The sequence below is a fragment of the Callorhinus ursinus genome, unplaced genomic scaffold, assembly GCF_003265705.2.
Source record: "Callorhinus ursinus isolate GAN/ISIS: 27379988/994484 unplaced genomic scaffold, GSC_fseal_2.0 scaffold51, whole genome shotgun sequence".
Classification (NCBI taxonomy): domain Eukaryota; kingdom Metazoa; phylum Chordata; class Mammalia; order Carnivora; family Otariidae; genus Callorhinus; species Callorhinus ursinus.
In genome coordinates, this window is record NW_027397113.1 from 5,008,725 (window position 1) to 5,026,800 (window position 18,076).

At 50.9% G+C, this 18,076-nt stretch overlaps 1 protein-coding gene across 1 annotated transcript in view; it reads right to left on the reverse strand.

Moving 5' to 3' along the window:
• Positions 1-619: 619 nt before the first annotated feature.
• Positions 620-18,076, reverse strand: part of PACS1 (phosphofurin acidic cluster sorting protein 1) — a 141,869-nt gene continuing 124,412 nt past the window's right edge. Inside the window, exons 11-24 of the mRNA XM_025879484.2 lie at positions 15,911-15,991; positions 14,220-14,335; positions 13,906-14,041; positions 12,598-12,702; positions 11,778-11,884; positions 10,897-11,051; positions 10,650-10,760; positions 9,763-9,865; positions 9,270-9,312; positions 7,023-7,065; positions 6,614-6,749; positions 3,833-4,059; positions 2,223-2,342; positions 620-2,069 (exon numbers count right to left, since the gene is read on the reverse strand). Coding sequence (XP_025735269.1) covers positions 1,954-2,069; positions 2,223-2,342; positions 3,833-4,059; positions 6,614-6,749; positions 7,023-7,065; positions 9,270-9,312; positions 9,763-9,865; positions 10,650-10,760; positions 10,897-11,051; positions 11,778-11,884; positions 12,598-12,702; positions 13,906-14,041; positions 14,220-14,335; positions 15,911-15,991 — 1,599 coding nt within the window. The 3' untranslated portion in view covers positions 620-1,953. The remainder of the gene's footprint in view (positions 2,070-2,222; positions 2,343-3,832; positions 4,060-6,613; positions 6,750-7,022; positions 7,066-9,269; positions 9,313-9,762; positions 9,866-10,649; positions 10,761-10,896; positions 11,052-11,777; positions 11,885-12,597; positions 12,703-13,905; positions 14,042-14,219; positions 14,336-15,910; positions 15,992-18,076) is intronic.

Genomic DNA, 18,076 nt, shown 5'->3' on the forward strand with positions numbered 1-18,076 from the left:
TGTGGCTGTGTCCTGCAGGGCAAGGGTGCCAAGCCCCTCGGTCCCTTCCCCTACGCAAGCCCCAACCACTGGGCACTTCTTCACCGGAGGAAGGCTGGTGTGCAGGCCTCTATCCCGGGCGCGTGTGAAGAACCAGGCATCCAGGGAGTAGGAGCAATGACTGTTTTCCATCTAAGTTAAGGGCAGGCAAGAAAGCCAACTCAGTGATGGACCCCAGCTCCACCCCCTCCACCTGGGCCTTAGACTCCACCAGCTTCCAGAAACTATGGCAGGACATTAGCCTAGTAGAAGGAAAGAAGCCAAGTTCTAATCTTTAATCAGAAGAGCAGAAATGCCCTCGATATGTCACTGTCTTGAGAGGTGGGATTTGGGGATGGTGAGTCCTAGAGAAAAAAGGGACTTTGGTGTGAGAAGAGTGTTACTTCTGTTTCTGGCCTCTGCTTGCCTCATACTGGGAAAGACACATTCATGCCTATTTCTCTAATTAAGGAAATGAGAACGTGCTTCTTTCCAGCCATTTGAGAGGAGTTGATTTTGAGAGGAGCCGGCTGTGGTGTGGAGGGGAGAGGGTTGTACAGATCCTGTGTCACAGTGAGAGGCATAGAAGCCCAAGCCTTGCTAGTTGGTAAGAAATCACCAGTTTATTGAATGAAAAACCCAACATCCACTCAGTCCCTCAAGCCCCACCCCTCTCCGGTCCCAACAGAGCAGCTCAGCCCAGAAGATGCTCTGGACAGCAGGGCTGAGCAGGGGGTCAGGGCTGGAGGAGTTTGGGGGGGTATGGAGAATGAGAAAAACACTTTTCAAAATGAAGTCCTGTGCAAAAACTTCTAGAAGGGGTGAGGGGGCAACGGTAAAGCTCTGAAGGTGCTGGGGGGGTTGGAGTGCTACGACTGGGATGGTGGCCCTGCGCGCTCAGCTTCTCCTGAGAAGGCTGACGGTCGAGGCTGAGGAGTTGGCTCAGACCCCCATGACGAGAGGGAGGGACTGGAGCCTGCTGGACAAACGCCCCGCTGGGAAGGTGGGCTCTCTGCCTAGGCGTGAGGAGGGGAAGAACATACTAGGGAGTGGGACACACATTGACACGGGAGGCACAGGGAGATGTAGGGTCACAGACAATATGCCGGTGGGGTCTGCCTCCCATCTGTCCCAGTCCGGAGTTCAGGAAGAGGCAGCGCTGGGGTGGAAAGGGGTGGGAGGCGGAGGGGGGAGAGTCATCAACAAGGGGGAAGCCACAGGACACGGGCTGGTGCCCAAGCAAGTCACATGGAACCACCAAGAGACTGGCTGTGCAGAGAACCAAAGAAACACCCAAGGGTGCTCACGACATCTGGGGGGAACCTGGGGGTAAGGGAGGAGGTCGTGCATGGGGGAGACCGGGAAGGCCCCTCCACCCCAGAAAGACATGGCATCACCATAGAAATGCTGTCCTGGCGGTGAGGGAGGGGTGGGGCTGCCCCTGTGACTGTGGAGGGAAGAGGGGGGCCCTTGAGCTCAGGGTACCCCTCCTACCCCCTGCTGGGAGAACCCACAGCACGGGAAGTGGCCCTGGGCCCCACCTGAGGGGGGCAGGTTGGGCAGCTGGCAGAGGTGGGGAGGGCTGGACTCCCTGCTGTGGGCCAGGATTCCAGGTTTCCTATTTCCAGGAAGGAACTGGTGCCTCGTGGGGAGACTGGAAGTCGGTGAAGGAAGGCCCAGAGGACTCAATTCCAGGGATGGGCACCAGAAGGCAAAATCGACATGCCTTGGGCCTGGAGCAGGAGGGAGAGGACTGAGCAGGAGGGAGGGGAGCAGTGTCCCCACTGGCAGTGTCCTTCAGGACTGGGCAAGAGAGATGCAGGCCCCCAGGCAAGGAAAGGGGATGCTGGGCCCAGGCCTGCTGGCCTCCCCCTGCCCGCAGGCGGTGAGGCTGGTGGCAGTGCCAGGAGGGAGAGTGGCCAGGAGATAGTGCCCTCAGGTGGCCTTGCTGCCACTGAATAGTCCCACTGGAAAGTGCTTGACATGGGTGGGCCACTGGGCCGCCAGCTGGAAGAACTTGATGTCACTCCACTCGACTCCGTCGATGGACACTGGGGTGACAGGGGAAGGAGGGGTTGACCAGGGCTGCTAAGGCCACCTCCCCAGGGTCCCTTGGGGAGGACCATCGCCTCCCTCCCCCCAGAGTCCCCTGCCCCTTTTCTTCCCGCCCTGCCCGGCACCCCTCCTCCCGTGTCTCCCCGTACCTCTCAGCATGGTCTGCTGCTGCTTGGCAGAGCAAATGAGGCGGCTGATACCCTCGATGACCTGGCTCTTGGAATCAACCTCCTTTTCTCGAGGTTTCTTGCTCAGGAAGATGGTGGGAACTGGAAAGCAAGCAGAACCACCTCCGTCACAACCCTGGGAAAAGCAGCTACCCCTCTCCTCTCTCTCATCCCCACTGGCCCCTCTTCCTGTGGGAAGGGGAGGTGATTTGCAGACAACCATCCTTTCTCCCCTGCTCCCTAGCTCTGGGGATGCAGGAAGCGCATACCAGGATCTTCCTTCTGCCCCTTCCCCTCACAGGCCTTTCCCTGAACCTCGATATCTTTAACTGTGTAACGAGGACCTGGAGCCGGCTGGTTAGTCTCTGAGGTCCCTTCCAGCTTGAACATTCTAGGTAGCCTGTGGGGCAAGGTGCCTGTGCCCTTGGTCTCTCTTTCCTGCACACTCGCACCCACATAGGGCCGAGTTGGCCTGTGGGCCAGGAGGGCTTCACTCACAGGAGTGTTTGCAACGTCTCTGGCCCAGGGATATTGGGGCAGCAAGGAGAACACTGCGGAGCTGGCAGGCCGGCCCCGGGTAGGTCTCTGAGGTGCGCCTGTTGTTTTGGCTTTAGGCCTGCCACAGCCCCTTGCTTGCTCCCAAGGGGAACTCTATGAAGCAGAGGCATGAACAGAAAGAGGCCCAGCTGCTCTGGGAGTGCTCTGACGGGGGAGGGTCCAGCAGGTAAAGAAAGCCCCTACCTGACAGTTGGTTGATGGGTGGGGCTGTGAGGGCCCTTGAGTCACCTGGCAGGCTTGCCCACGATGGCAGGTGCACAGCCAGATCAGCAGAACAGACAGCAGCAAGCTCTGCCCTGGGGCTGGCCTGGCTGGTGGGGATTCCTGCCTTACTCTCTTGGAGCACAAGACCCGGGGCCACCCCAACTCTACATCTAGGGCCTTAAGCCACCTCTCTTATCCAAAATGGGCTATACTCCTCTTAATTCTTCTTTTTTTTTTTTTTAAAGATTTTATTTATTTATTTGTGAGAGAGAGAGCATGAGCGGAGAGAGGGAGCAGCAGACTCCCTGCTGAGCAGGGAGCCCTATGTGGGGCTCGATCCCAAGACCCGAGATCATGACCTGAGCTGAAGGCAGACACTTAACCCACTGAACCACCCAGGCGCCCCTACTCCTCTTAATTCTTAAACAGCTATGCCCTTTTGCTCATGTGGGCTTGAGTGACTTCCAGGATTGGGTGCAAATGCTCTGCTTCATGGGGACACAGTGATGTCCTCCTCTGTCACATGGTCTACCCCAGAGTGCAGTGGCTTCATTATGGCAGCGCTAACAGCCCCAGCCCCTAAGGTGCTGATGTTCAGCAGGCAGGGACTGATTACTCACTGGGGACATCTGTTTCCTTGGTTACAGAAGGACTGGCCTCATCTCACAAGGTGAGCTAGGACCCTTGCAGAACCCTGGGCTGGACCACATGATATATGTGCTGCTTTGCTCTCATCCAAAGGTCTCCCAGAGCAGATTCTGTCCCAGACCCTGAGAGGAGACGGTGAACCCTAGTGGCCCCGATCGTCCCTGGCCTCAGATGTCACCTACCTTTCTTGTTCTTCTCTTTGGTGACCACAGTCATTGCCATGGTGCCGGAGAGCTGGGCCTCCCCACCATGGGGAAGGCGGGAAACCTGCACTGAGCGGAAGACGCTCTTGAGGGTGTTCTTGGAGCTGGCATCCCTCTTGTCACCTTCCCTCCTCCGCTCACCAGGGTGGCCCAGCCAGTAGTCCACCTGGAGGCCAATCACGTCCCCATATGGGCTGTTGGGGCTCCTGAGGAAGGGGAACAGTAATGGAGAGTAGGCTCTGCCCTCAGTTCCCAAATACATGGCCAGACTGGGGGGCCTGGAAGGGACCGCCAGGCTCTGGGACGGGTGAGGGGAGGTGGCAGGCTAAGTGGTTCTGAGTTCCCTCCAGGCTCACAGAATTGGTTTGTGTGGGAAGGGAGAGACAGGCTGATCGGAAGACAAAGCCAAGAGAGGGTAAAGACCTGAGGCACTGTGAGGGAACCGAATACAAAGTCACAGGGGGATGAGGGAAGCAGAGAGGAAGGAGGCTTTATGAAGAAAGTGTGCACGCATATACACACTCATGCACACATACGCATGCACACACCCAGCAAGCAGAGCCCAGGCAAAACCCAGCCAAGGGCTGGAGAGATTAAGTAGGGCAGAGGCGCAAGCACCTCGGCCGGCTCCACAGCAGCCCCGGGAGGGAGAGCTGATGGCTGCTGACCTGCGGCTTTCTCTTATTTATGGCACTTCTAGCTCAGGGATAATTTTAGCTCCGAGGGGAAAAAGGGCTGATGTTTTCTTGAAAGGAGGTGTCAGACACAATAGGTACACAGGCTACAAAAGTCATCTGACATTTCTCTTTCTGCCTGGTTCCAGTGGTTCCATTAAAAAGCAGCTTAAATGGGATGGGAAAGGAGGTCAAGGTGAGGGCCGGCCCCCAAGGCCTCTGGGAAGTCTGCAACCATGAAGCATTACCGGCCTTACGGGCTTTCCTCCTTTCCTGAACCGTCCCTTCCATAAATCAGTAGAGACTATGAAGGGAAATGAAAAGCGGAGGAGGGGAGGACAGGGTGAGGGAGGGATCCGAGGTGCAGCGGAGGCTTCTTGCCATCTAAGAACATTCACGTTCTTCAGGGACCATGTGACCTTGGCATTGGTGTTTCTTTAAAAACCACCGGCCAGTGCCTACCTTCTCTGCTGCTGAGGACCTTCCTCTCAAGCCCCTGCCGGCACTTTCCTCACCTCATGGCCGGCTCCCTCGGGCCCCCGCTGGGAGCACTCTGCTCCACCCTCCCTGTCAGCAGCTCCTGCTCAGGCCTGGCATGAGAGCTGCCTCCTGAGAGGCCACCGTGACCACCTGGTCTAAACTGGATACTTGAGACCCTAAAGAAATTCTTTCCCCTTTCAGAACCATCCCTCTGTTAATTTTTCATAGTGCTTGCTGCAACTTACACAGTTTGAATTTTTTGCTGCTCTGGCGTTGCCAGGGCCCAGGAGCCTGAGCTCCGGGACCAGGACGAGCCTTTCTTATTTGCTGCTACAGCTGCAGTGCCTCAAATGGCCACGGTGCTGACAGACAGACTGCGTGCATGAAAGGCGGCAGCAGCTCCCTTGTGCCAGGGACCAACAACACACACTCTTACTGAAGCCTCACAAAACTCTGACATGGCTATTTCACTCTACTCCCGGAGTCGGAAATGAAGCTTAGTAACCTGTCCAAGTGACAAAGGTTCTTTGCTGGACTAAACTTTAGAAACTTTAGTTTGGCTCCTAAACCTTTATATAGGCCCATTTCTGTACTTCCTTGTAAAAGCCATTTTTAGCAAGAATCCTGCTCAGACAGCAAGAACCCCCACCCTCCCTATCTGATCACCTGGTCAGGCTCCTCATCCCCCGCCACCCCCCAGGAGATGTCTGACACCCTGACTTGTCTCAGCAAGAATCCTGTTAGGACTGCTTAGAACCCCCCTTACCCCTGACGTTTCCTCTTAGGAATTTTCCATCCATACCCGCTCCCAGGGTAGAAATCCCCACTTGTTCAGGCTGTGTTTGGAATTGAGCCACCCAACCTGCAAAATACATGGCAGGGCTCCCTACACCTGTCTTGATGGTCACGCCCTGATGTGGTCTCCCTTACTGTGCCTTTTTTTTTTTTTTAAGATTTTATTTATTTATTCGGGGGGGGGGGATGTGCAAGAGGGAGGAGGGGCATCAAGAGAGGAAGAGAGAGAATCCCAAGCTGATTCTGTGCTGAGTGTGGATCCTGACATGGGGCTCGATCCCACGACCCTGAGATCATGACCTGAGCTGAAATCAAGAGTCAAATGCTTAACCAAATGAGTCACCCAGCCGCCCCTCCCTCACTGTGCTTTAACAAGTGTCACTGAGTAATTCATTCTTGAACACAAGCTAATATAGCGGACCTAACACAAAACCACGATTCAAACCCAGGTGTGCGGGACTCCCATGGCCACAGTCCACCAAGCTGGGCAGTCCCCCAGCAAAACCCCTGCACAGCCCTTTACAGGTTGCAAAGGGCCTCTCTGCCCTTTGTCTCATTCAACCCTTTTACCCCAGGAGACAGATGGGGAAGAAAGTATCCTGCATTGTACAGAGTGGTTCCACTTGCCTGGCTAGTGACTGAAGTCTCTGAATTCGAACTCCAAAGTTCTTGCCACTATCCTGCCTTCTACACTCAGTATGCCATCACTATTATGCAGTGCTGCAGGCAGGTGGGGGGTGGGGAAGTCAGTCAGGTTCCTGGGCCCTGATGGAGGGGTTTGGCAGGAGAGGAATGGGCAAGAGCCCCTTACCCCACAACGGCGAGGGCACTGCTCATGGATGGGGACGAAGGAGGGGTGGCTGTGGTATCTCGGCTCAGGCCTGAGCTGGAAGGCGGTGATGTGGAGGGCACTGTAAGGCTGACCACGGGTGAGTCATCCCCATCGCCTGTCAGGGGGACAAACACAGTTGGCCAGAGGAAGCCACCCCTGACCAGTTGGTGACAAGGGGTCGAGGGCTCTTCTGTCTCAGCTGCTGCTAAGCCTTAGACACCTCCCCACTACCCCCTGCCACCGCTTCACCTGGGAAGTGAGGGTGCCCAAACTCTGACTTAACCTTAGGACACCCAAAGTCTTCACCTTCTGGCCTGATGGACTAGAGAGGAGGCCGAGAAGGCATCAATCACCTCACTTCCCAGGAGCACAAGGGCCCCAGGCTCACCTGCAGTGGAAGGAGAGTCTTCAACCAGACCCACCTTCACCACCTGGGAGAAAGAAGAGATGTTGCATTAGGTCCTCTCACTAAAGCTGGACACATTTTGATCCAGTTGGAAGCAGGTGATTAGACACAACAGCCATTACTATATATTATTTGATCAGAAGCTTTAAAAAATCTTTGCAAATCCAGAGCAGCCCAGATCTGATCTTTAAGATATGTAAAAAAGCCCAGTTCCAAACAATGAGGTGGGGGCACATGAGACCTCACGGCTCATCTCTGGGGAGGGCAAAGCCACCTTGAAGGCAGGACCCATTTCAGTATTCTGATTGCATTTCTTCTAAGACCACATGGGTAGGAGACCATCTTCCCACGTCAGAGAAGTGACAAGACACTGTGAGAAAGCTTGGTAAGGCAGCATGTTGCAGGGGGGAGCTCTCTTGAATGTCTGACTGTGTGAAACCAAGCAAGGGAACGTGCTGATGTGCTGATACCAGCTTCCTCTTTTCCAGACTTGCTGGAATCTGGGAGAATATGGATAAGACGGTGATCCTGGGCACCCCTGCCCCTTCCCTACCTCAACACAGTGTACTGATTTCAGCTTCCCAAAGAATTTTAGATTTCTCATAGAGAATTCTGGGAAGGAGAGAGGGGGCCGTCCAGCAGCCAGCAAAGGCATAGCTAGAAACAGACTATTTGAATGTCACAGCTGTGGCTTGAAGTGACAGGTAAATCCTGGTGAAATAGCAGGCCCACAGCCTGGCACCTGGCAGAAGTGCTAGGGGGTGCTGTGAGGTCATGGAAACTGGACCCCAGGGACTGACGGGGAGTAGAGATCACGTGCAGATGGTCCCCTCAAGGGCTGCTCAGAACACAGTGCTGCTATTCACTGAGGTTTGTCCCAAATTCTCTATGCATCCTTATTTTAGTTCCCAGAAAGTAACACACTGACACTCTCAACTTCCTGGATACAATTCCCCTTGCTCCCCTGGCATTATATGAGGCTGCCAGTTCCTTTGTTTGTTTCAATTTAAAATTTTTTTTATATTTCTCTGTCGTCTGTGAGGCTAGAGTGGGCAGCAACCTACAGCTCCATGAAGATGCAAATCAAGTCATCAGCCTGGGCTATAGGCCATGGTCTACAGCCTCCAACATGGCTTACTGGAGTAGCCCCAGTGGCTAACAGGGACTGAGTGGACCATTCAGACAGGAGGCTTTAGCAAGGCACAAGAAGGGGCAACCCAATTTCTCCAGGCTCAGGGATCTCCCACGATCACTCAAGACCATCCAGAACCTGGGTTAAGCATAGAATAGGCCCTTCGTCTGCATATGCCTCCTACCCACAGCTAGGAGATTACAGGAAAAAATACAAGCTGATTTGGAAGGGAAATTCGATTGTCTCATACATCGAAATCTGAAACTTCAGCCATGCTTTTGTGGTGTGCTTTGGCCCCACAGGATATCAGCTCCGTCACCTCTGGGGTCCCTCTCTTGGTTGGCCTCTGCCTTATGGCTCAGCTACTGCCAAATGAAAAGCCAGTACCACCTGACATCAGAGCTATCCAAGAGGTTTCCCTTTTATTTCCAAAATCAACTCATCTAGAGATTCTCCTTTGACTAAATAGGAGGGGAAAGAAGGGACCTTCGTTTCAATGGTACATCTGACCCTGAAGACAGAAATACCTACTTCTTGGACTTCTCTTCGGAGTATCATCTATCATTATTTCATTTCTGAGGTGGCTTTCTTTTCCCTGGAGCCCGTAGAAGCTATGCTCTGCACATCACTCCCTAGGCCGAGGCACCAGGTTCAGGGCTTGGTGTAATAAATACGAGATACCAGTGATGATCTGGGGATAGCCCATGATTCAGGAAAGGAGGACACTGAAAGGAACAGCTCAGTGCATATCCCAGCCCAGGGTTTCTTGACCTGAGCACTACTGACATTGGGGCCAGATTAATCTGTTGTAGGGGCTGTCCTGTGCACTGTAGGAAGTTTAGCAGCATCCCTGGTCTCTAACCACTAGATGCCAGTAGAACCCCAACTTCAGCTGTGACAACCAAAAATGTCTGCAGATATTGCCAGATGTCCCCTGGTGGGCAAAACCGCTTCTGGGTGAGAACCACTGTCTAGATGAATCTTTTGTGTGTGTGTGCGTGTGCGTGCGTGTGCACGCGCACGCACGCATGAGGGTGGGGAGGGACAGGAAGGCCAGAATGGGTCGGGTACAGAGGAGTGGGGGAGTCAGTACTCACACCAATGAAGGGGATAAACTTCTGGTAGGAGTCTTCATCAGGGCTGTTGGGAGAGAAAGGAAAGCCTTACAATTAGTGGGTGATACCACATGGAGAGCTGTGGATACAAGCTTTTCATATTTTACTGTGGTGTCAAGGGGGTCCAGACACTACATGATACTTTCCATCACGTCTCAGGATGGCACGAGGAGCCACAGATGGAGGCAAAAGACCCGATTCTGCATGCTACACCACGCATGAATGTCAGCCCCTAGGATGGACTTCTCTCATACTACGGGGGAATCCATTTGGGTGGGGAGGCCCAGGACAAGGAAGAGAATGCCTGGATGGGAGGCAGTAAAAACTCTTGTCTCTTTCTGTCCCTCATATTCTCTTGGGTGCCTACAAAGGGAAAGGGGTGAGGGAGAGGGAAAATATGGAAAAGCAAAGGAAACTCAAGATTTATTTAGCCCACTCAACCTATTTCCAAGAAATCCCTTGAAGTCAAACTTACAACTTATGTCTGCAGGTCAGCATGGCTTCAGCCACAGGGAGCTGGTGTGTCACACCTGCCCCATTGACATACTGCATGACTCGCCCTACCACGTCCAGTTGCTCTGCAGAAAAGACAAAAGACAAAAAAACTACCAACTTAGTTCAGCAGGTAAACCTGAGAACCCTCTTAAAGAGACCACCTTTCTTGAGACTGATCAGAAGACCCTAGGAGTTGCAGTAGAGAAAGGGTTCTAAAGATCCTTTGGTTTTGAATATAAGAAATGATGAACCAAAGAGCTATTCTCTCCCTTCCAATCTCTGCAGTTCCTCAGAGTTCTGCTCTTTCCTAAGCTGATCATGCTCCCACATCACATCTGTTTTGCTCAAACCAATCTCATAATGTAGAGGAACCCCTCTACTCCACCAATCTCTGCCCATCACTTCCTTCAAGGTCTGATGATGCATTTACTACTCCTCAGCATTGCAGAGCTCAAGTTCACTCTAAGCCCTGCCACTTTTACTCTGTATTTCAGAGAAAAGACATGGTCGGCACAGTGTTATTCCCTCATCAACAGATTGCTTAGTAACTATTCTCAGTTTCTTATATTTGAGTTCTACAACTAGAAATGTCCTCCTTCCCACCTCCTCATGACCCTCCTCATTTCTAGATGTATAGGAGCAGAACAAACAGCACAGACTAAAAATATCCAGAGTGAAGAAGGACTGTACATAATGGGCCTCCTCCTAATAAATACTTACTGAAAAACTAAATATGCAAAGGGATTGGGAGTGGTAGAGCCATAGGGAAGAAAAGAAGTATGCTCTTCTGGCCTTCTCCTCTGGCCAAGACTGGCTCTCCATGAACCAGGTGGCATCTTGCCTCAATCCCTTGCAAAGGGCCATTACCTGACATGGGGGGCTCCGAGCGACTGAAGAGATCTCTCCAGCCAGAATCAAGGAAGGTACTGCTGTATCTACTGTCGACTGAGCCCAAGTATTTGGCCACAGGGTGAGAACCTGGTGGATGGAAACCACAGAAGGTGAACTGGTTAAGGGACAGAATAATGGCCTGGCCTTTGGTCTCCCTAACTGTCCCTTCCTAGGGCCCAGCCCCAACATGCTGCTTCAGGAATGAAATTTGCCCCATCTTTACCGAGGGGAATGATGAGAAAGCGCATGTAGCCAAGCCAGTCCGAGGTCTTGCTGGCCAGCGACTTGACAAAGAACCGGAGGATGGAGCTCAGGTAACTCTGGCCTCCCACTGCTGCCACCTTCACCGGCCTTGGCATGGAGGAGTTGCAGTTGCAGCTGGGGAGCAAGGGAAGAGTCACAACCACATCTGGGAGGTTCTCCAGCATCCTGCTCAGAGGAAGGCCCCAAGCTCTGACTTTACTTGATCTCAACAACCCACAGGGGAAAAACAAGCCAATAAACAAAATAATACAGAGAGAGGCAATAAACTACAGTGCTTTTACAACTAGGAGAGAAATCCAGGATCAAAGAGGGCAGGTAATTGTCTAGAAGGAAGAAAAGAATGAGCTTAGGCTAATGGGAGGCAATATGGCAGTACTGCCAGGGGTCAGCAGTGGGCATGAGCCCAGATGCCCAGAAGGCCCGAAGTCCTCGTTCCCATTGCCAGGGATGCCCGGCCCCTCTAGGGAGGTCGTGAGGAGGGCAAGCCCTGACTCTGGATGCCATGCGGCATGGCAGTTAGAGGGGTGAGAGTAAAAAGCCTTTGTAAAACCCTGGTTCTCTCTCCCTGGTCGTCTTCATCATGGGGTTAAGAAGATGTGGCAGGTCAAGGAGAGTCCAGGTGGGGGGAGGCAGGGAGAGCAGGAAAATGACATTTTCACGCCCTGACCTCAGGGGCCAGCAGGGACATCAGAGCACCATGGCCTGCCATGGCCCAACCACACAGCGACCGAGGATTTTTGGTCTGATGAAGCCAGACAGTCCTGTCACTGCTTAGAAGTCAGGGTGGGAGGATGAGGTCAGAGGGAACCCTAAAGGGCAGGAGATAAGTAGAGCCCTTACTAGCGCTGGATACGGGTGAGCAGGGCGGACAGCACGGCCTGGACCTCTACGGTGGAGCAGGTACACACGACAGGCTTCCGCTGGTCCTGGAGCAGCTCTGCCACATACTGGGGGACAGGGATGGAAAGGGCAGGGACACAGGTGAGGCCACGCAGCAGCAACACAACTCCCCCATAGGCACCAAGAGAGCAAGGCCCGGATAGAGCTGCAGGGCCCTGTCCTCTGTCCTTGAGACCGAAGTTGGGCAAAGAAGGTCAGGGTTCTGGCTGCCAGTGAAGAGAAGGTGGGGCTAGACCCCATGCAGACATGCTAACCAGGAAATGTGGGAAGGCTAAGGAATCTTTAGATTCTGATGCTGTCTCTGTAGGATATGTTCCAGGTGGCAGGGCTGCTAGGAAAGAGGGATTCTGGCACCAGGATCTAACTGGTGGACAGCAAAGACTGGGAGCCAGAGGGGATTGGCTCTGCCTCTTCTAATTGCCTTCCCGGGAACCAGGGGACACCTCTGGCATTTTATAGCACTCCATACCTCTCAAGATACCTTTACTCTGTTATGCTGACAGAAAAACCACACATAACCACCCTGGAAGGAAGGTAGGTTCAGTTGCTTTTCTAGAGATGAGGAAACAGGTACAGAGAGTTAGTGATGTGAGGTCCCACAGGCCAGAAAGTGACAGAAGTGGGACAGGAGCCCAGATCTATAGGCTGAGTTCAGGGAAGAGGGGCCTGATACATGGGGATCATTTTCCTATTTCTCCATGTCCTGACTCTTGCTCCCCAGAACCTCTCCTCCCCAGCCCTGCCATCTTTAATGCTTTACCTGGCCCTGCCAGTCAGCAGTGTTGACAAGGATGACATTTTCTGGGAGGGCGGCATCTGATACCAGGATCTGATTCAGTTGGTCATATACCACCTTTCTTGGAATCTGCAGGGACAGAAGGGCCTGTCAGGCAGTCCCCAGGGAGCTTGAGGGTAGGGCAGGGTGCACTAGGGTAGAGAATCTCTGGAGCAGGGGTATTCAGAGAAAACAGGTACCAGGAATTTCTGGAGGAGACCCAGTACCCACTGCTAGAGCAAGATGGAAAGGGGGAGGATAAAGAGTAAGCAGGGTCCTTGAAGAACACACACTCAGACACCAGGAACCCTGACAGAGGGAGGGTAGATGAAGCTAGAAACGCAGTCAGCATCCCTTAAGGGTAATGATACAGCACGAAGTACCAGGAGAGGAGGAGGGAGGTAACAGTTAGCAGGTGCTCACAGAAATGAAAATGAGGACAGTGGGGAGAGAAGCAAGGAGAGCAGCAGTGAGTGCTATGTGGGGAGCCCCACTGTCACAGGGAACAAAAGGTACTTCAGGAACAGTGATTAGCAAGAAGGACGACACCTCGCCCCAGGCACAGGCTATTCTGGTCTCTACCTCATTTTCAGCTCTGTAATAGCATCAAACTCAGGAAGCCACATTGGCACAAACTTTCCTCTTGATGATATTTATTAGGTAAATGAACAGGCTTGCTGTTCTCTAGAGGAAGAGTAGTTGTGTGAGCTATGTCAGTTTAGAAAGGTTCCTTCCCCAAGCCCCCAATACCACTGGCCCTCAGAAAAAGGACATAATTCCTGAGGTCCAATTTCTTCTGCTTCTATTCCATCCTGCTCTTAGGTCTTTCAATCAAAATATTTTAACATTGTTGACTTGCCAGCTTGAAATCACTATCACTGGCCCATAGTAGTACTGAAGGTATGAGCCCAGGTGGGAGACGTCCAGTGAGATTTTGATGGTTGCTGTCCTCTAGAACAACTGATTCACCACACAATCTCCAGACTGATGTCTGACGGGGGCAAAGGAGGCAGAACAAACAAGGTGTGGAAATGCCACTTGGGGCTGATGAGGGCTGCAGCGATGCTGGTGTTTTCTGCTCCCTGAAGATCAGCACCAAAGCCAACCCCACGCTAGTAGTAAGTAACACATGGTGGACTTCTCTGATTTAGATCTGTCTTCAAGACTTTTATTCATGGCATTTCAAAATATCCCTCCTTTTCTCTCTACCTAACCACCCAAGGAAGATGACAAAACAGAAATCACGGTCTAAGGATGCTCAGAGGGTCCCAGCCTTGAGAGACCATGGGGTACCTGTGTGCTGTGGCCCAAGTCGGGGGACCGCTCACTGTCAGAGCTGTTGGTTCTCTCACTCAGGGGCTTGGAGAGCTGCCGCTCCTTCAGGGGCGTGCTCCTCTTCTGCCGGGGTGTGTGCACCCCATCCATTTTGCTGCCAGAGATGTGGAAAGGAGGGAGTTAAGTAGCCCCTGTGATCCCAAGGCCATGGCCAGTTCCACTCTCCCCTAGGTCATGAGCCTCTGCTAAGTATGGTCACAGCCTTGTACTATCTGCTTTTTTTTTTTTTAATTCTACCCCATGTTTTAGGATTTTCTTCCAATATTGAGTACCTGGGGGAAGCAGAACCTTGGAGATCTGTTTTGCTGGACTTCATGGGGGTTTTGACCTTCTCTGGCACAACCAGACCCGTGCTCACATCTCCAAACATGTCCTGGTCAGTGATTTCCTGCCATGGAGGAAAGGAAACAGCAAGGGTCACTTCCCTGTCAGTGAGCACCCAGGAGCCTCATGGGTCCTGCCAGGGCCCATCACCATTACAGGGAGAGTCAATCACTCGCTCTTTTTTCCTTGGAAGCACATGGTTCTACAGCTCCTATCTCACCTGACGAGGAAGATGTCTGTTTAATTTAACTGAGTATACCCACTGTGCTGGGTACTGTCTCTTGCTATTCAATCTGTCCTTTGCATTTATAAACTATGTGTCAACGCACAAACCTGGACCAATGATCCAGCTTCTTTAGATAGGAAGGAGAATTTTAATCAGAAAGTGACGTGATTGGAATTTCATTTTGAAATGACCACTGTGCAGTATGAACCAAAGTCGGGAAAGAGTGGAAGCTGGGTTTTTGGATTACTGGTGAACTATAAAGCAGAAGTGGAGAGTTTTTTTTGTATTTTTTGTTTTTTTTTTTAAAGATTTTATTTATTTATTTGAGAAAGGGAATGAGAGAGAGAGAGAAAGGTCAGAGGGAGAAGCAGACTCCCCGCTGAGCAGGGAGCCCGATGTGGGACTCGATCCCGGGACTCCAGGATCATGACCTGAGCTGAAGGCAGTCGCTTAACCAACTGAGCCACCCAGGTGCCCAGAAGTGGAGAGTTTTAAGTTACCCTGCATCAAACCTAACGTTGGGTTATACACCAGATCTTCAATGCATCATTATTTAAATAGGAAACATAAATCTGAAATAATTCTTCCTTAGACTCCATTCAACTACCAGGTCTCACTGTAAGGCTAATGCATAGTACACCCCCAGAGGGTATTTGGTAAGGTTCTCTGCTCCCTCCCACCCCGTGTCTAGTGTCCAGTCCCATTGGATGAACTTCTGCATATTCTGAGAGGCCCAGTTCAGATGTCCCCCTCCAGTAAGAATCACTCTGTCCTTCCCTCAGCCTCCACAGAGCCTCTGCACAGGTGTGCACAGCTTGGCTTTCCTCCAGGAGGGTGGCATCTTAATGGCAGAGACCATGATGTTCTCACCTTTGCATCTTTATTGCTCAGCACATGTAGCTGCCCAGTAAATGTGTGTGGAGTCAGTGTCTAAACTGGGCACCCCAGGCAATTCATTCCATTTCTCTAGGGCTTGGCCTGCCCTCCTGGGCAGCTCCCATCTCTTAGGGGAAGGACTTGACCAATAATCACGTGGAAATTTAACATGTAGGCTGCCTGCTCACTCTAAGAGCAACACTGGAGGAAAGGATGGTTTTTGAGGGGAAGATACTGGTTTGTCATCTCTCAGAAGTAAATAAGGGTGACAGATAGTGAGAAGTTATCTAAATTAGCATTTAATCAGATCTAATTAAAGAACAGAATGTGGACATTTCTGGTTTGCTAATTTGGGGAATGACCTGGTCTCCAGGGAAGGTTACATTCCATGGGTAAGGATTCCAGGAGAAAAGAGAACACGAGACATTCACAAGTCCACAGACAGAGGCAAAATTCCCAGGGTGGTCCTGAAGATCTTTTGGCTTTATTTCTAAAGGTACAATAACTATGTTAAACAGGGGACTGAGCCACACATACCAGAGTGTCTGTTTCAGTCAAGCTGTCATCTTGATTTTTAATCCAAGCAGATTTAACTTTTTCTAGAGCAGCCAATTCCATCTGCAAAAATTATAACAATTAGTCATCACCAATCCAAGTAACTACCACTCTAACGGGTTTACTAGGTCCCTGAGAAGCTTAAAATACTTCCATTTAATTGGAAGACCTCATAAAATCTTTGAAATTTTCATCTTATAAGGAGTATGTTTTTGTGAAAACTAAGTACCAGAAGGGTCACTTATTTTTGTACTCATTAAATCAATAACACAGTGAGATGCAGAACCCAGCAGTTCTAACTCTGGATGTCACAGGAAAGAGAAGGTCAAAGTTTAGATGGCTTTGTATGGGATCCACAAGGTCTCTGACTCTGGATGCAGTAAATACCTTGCCCAGGAGGGACATATGAGGCCTCTTCTGCTTGTCAGAAGTTGCTGAGAAGAAAGGAGAATCTTATAGTTCAGGTCTTTGACTTTGAGACTAAAGACATCCATGGTAGCCAAATTTATTTTGCTTGGTAGAAACATCTAGAAAATCCTCAAAACAAATGAATATGCTAAGCAAAAAGACACCCAATGCTAAGCCATTTAGGTGTGAATTAATTCTCCCTTGTCTCCAACTCTTACTAGCATTTCTCATAAACATTACAAATTTACTTTGTAAATACTGATACATAAAACTAAAATTTTTTTTAAAGATTTTATTTATTTGACAGAGAGAGCACAAGCAGGGAAAGTGGCAGGCAGAGGGAGAGGGAGAAGCAGGCTCCCCGCAGAGCAAGGGAAGCCCGATGTGGGACTCAATCCCAGGACCCCGGGATCATGACCTGAGCCGAAGGCAGTCGCTTAACCAACTGAGCCACCCAGGCACCTCTAAAACTAAATTTTTCATATTTTTAAATATGTGCAGACATCAGTGTCAAAGTCATGAGAATTTGAGGGTTGTGGGTCTTAGATGTAGGGAAGGTACTGGCCTTAGTGAATCTTTTTGGAAACCAGGGAGTCGGGAAAGATCAAAGATATCCTACTTCATCCCAATTACTCAAAGTCCTTCCTCTGAGTAAATTAAATAGTACTGAGAAATATTGGGCTTATAAGTTCAAGGGGTCACTTGGCAAACTAATGAACAAGCAAAACAAAAGTAGGTCCTGTGTCATATTCTACACCATGGTTTCTCCACCTCAGCCCTGTTGACACTTTGGGCCAGATCCTTCTTTGTGTGGGGGATGTGTCCTGTGTGCAGCAAGATGTTAAACAGCGTCACTGGCCTCTATGCACCAGATGCCAGCAGCAGCATTGTCCCTGCCAGGTGTGACAATCAAAATGTCTCTAGTCACTGCCAGTGCCAAATGTTCCTTGGGAAGGAGGTAAAAATCACCCCTGGTAGAGAACCACTGCCCTAAACCATCTGTAAGATCAACCCAACGTACTTTAACCAGACCTTGTGACCCCAGATCTTGAGATGGTTTGCCTCAGATTACACAGCTAGTTCATTACACATTATCTATACGAATAATCAATGTTAATGGAGTCCAGAATCGTGGAAAAGTCCTGGTCAGATTTAAGATGGAGGACGGGGCGCCTGGGTGGCTCAGTCAGTTAAGCGTCTGACTCCTGATCTCGGCTCAGGTCAGATCTTGGGGTCGTGAGACAAAGCCCTGAGTGGAGCTCTGTACTCAGTGGGGAGTCTGCTAGAGATTCTCTCCCTTCCTCCACGCCACCCACCCCCTCGCAGATGCGCTCTTTCTCTCTCCCTCAAATAAAAAAATAAATAAATCTTAAAAAAAAAAAAAAGACTGAAGATGGTTTCACTCAATTTTGAATCTCAGTATGACAAATGAATTAAACACATTTAAAGAGAATGAACTGGGGACAATAACACCATTTTGCTGGAGGGTTTTAAGTAGCATGTCCTATTGTCAAGCCCTGTGATAGGTGCAGAATTGTTTCCATGGTAAAGTTGCAACAACTTTCCCTTGGGTTGGTGTTGGAACCTGCTGAGTATTTACTGACTCTTCTAGATGTTCCAAACAATCCCATTAGAAGTAAACTGCCAATTCTCCAAATTTCTGCTTCCATAAATACAAAGGGCTTTTCTCACCCTTTCTCACCCCGGAACCCTGGGGCACCAGCTGTGCGGCAGCTGTGT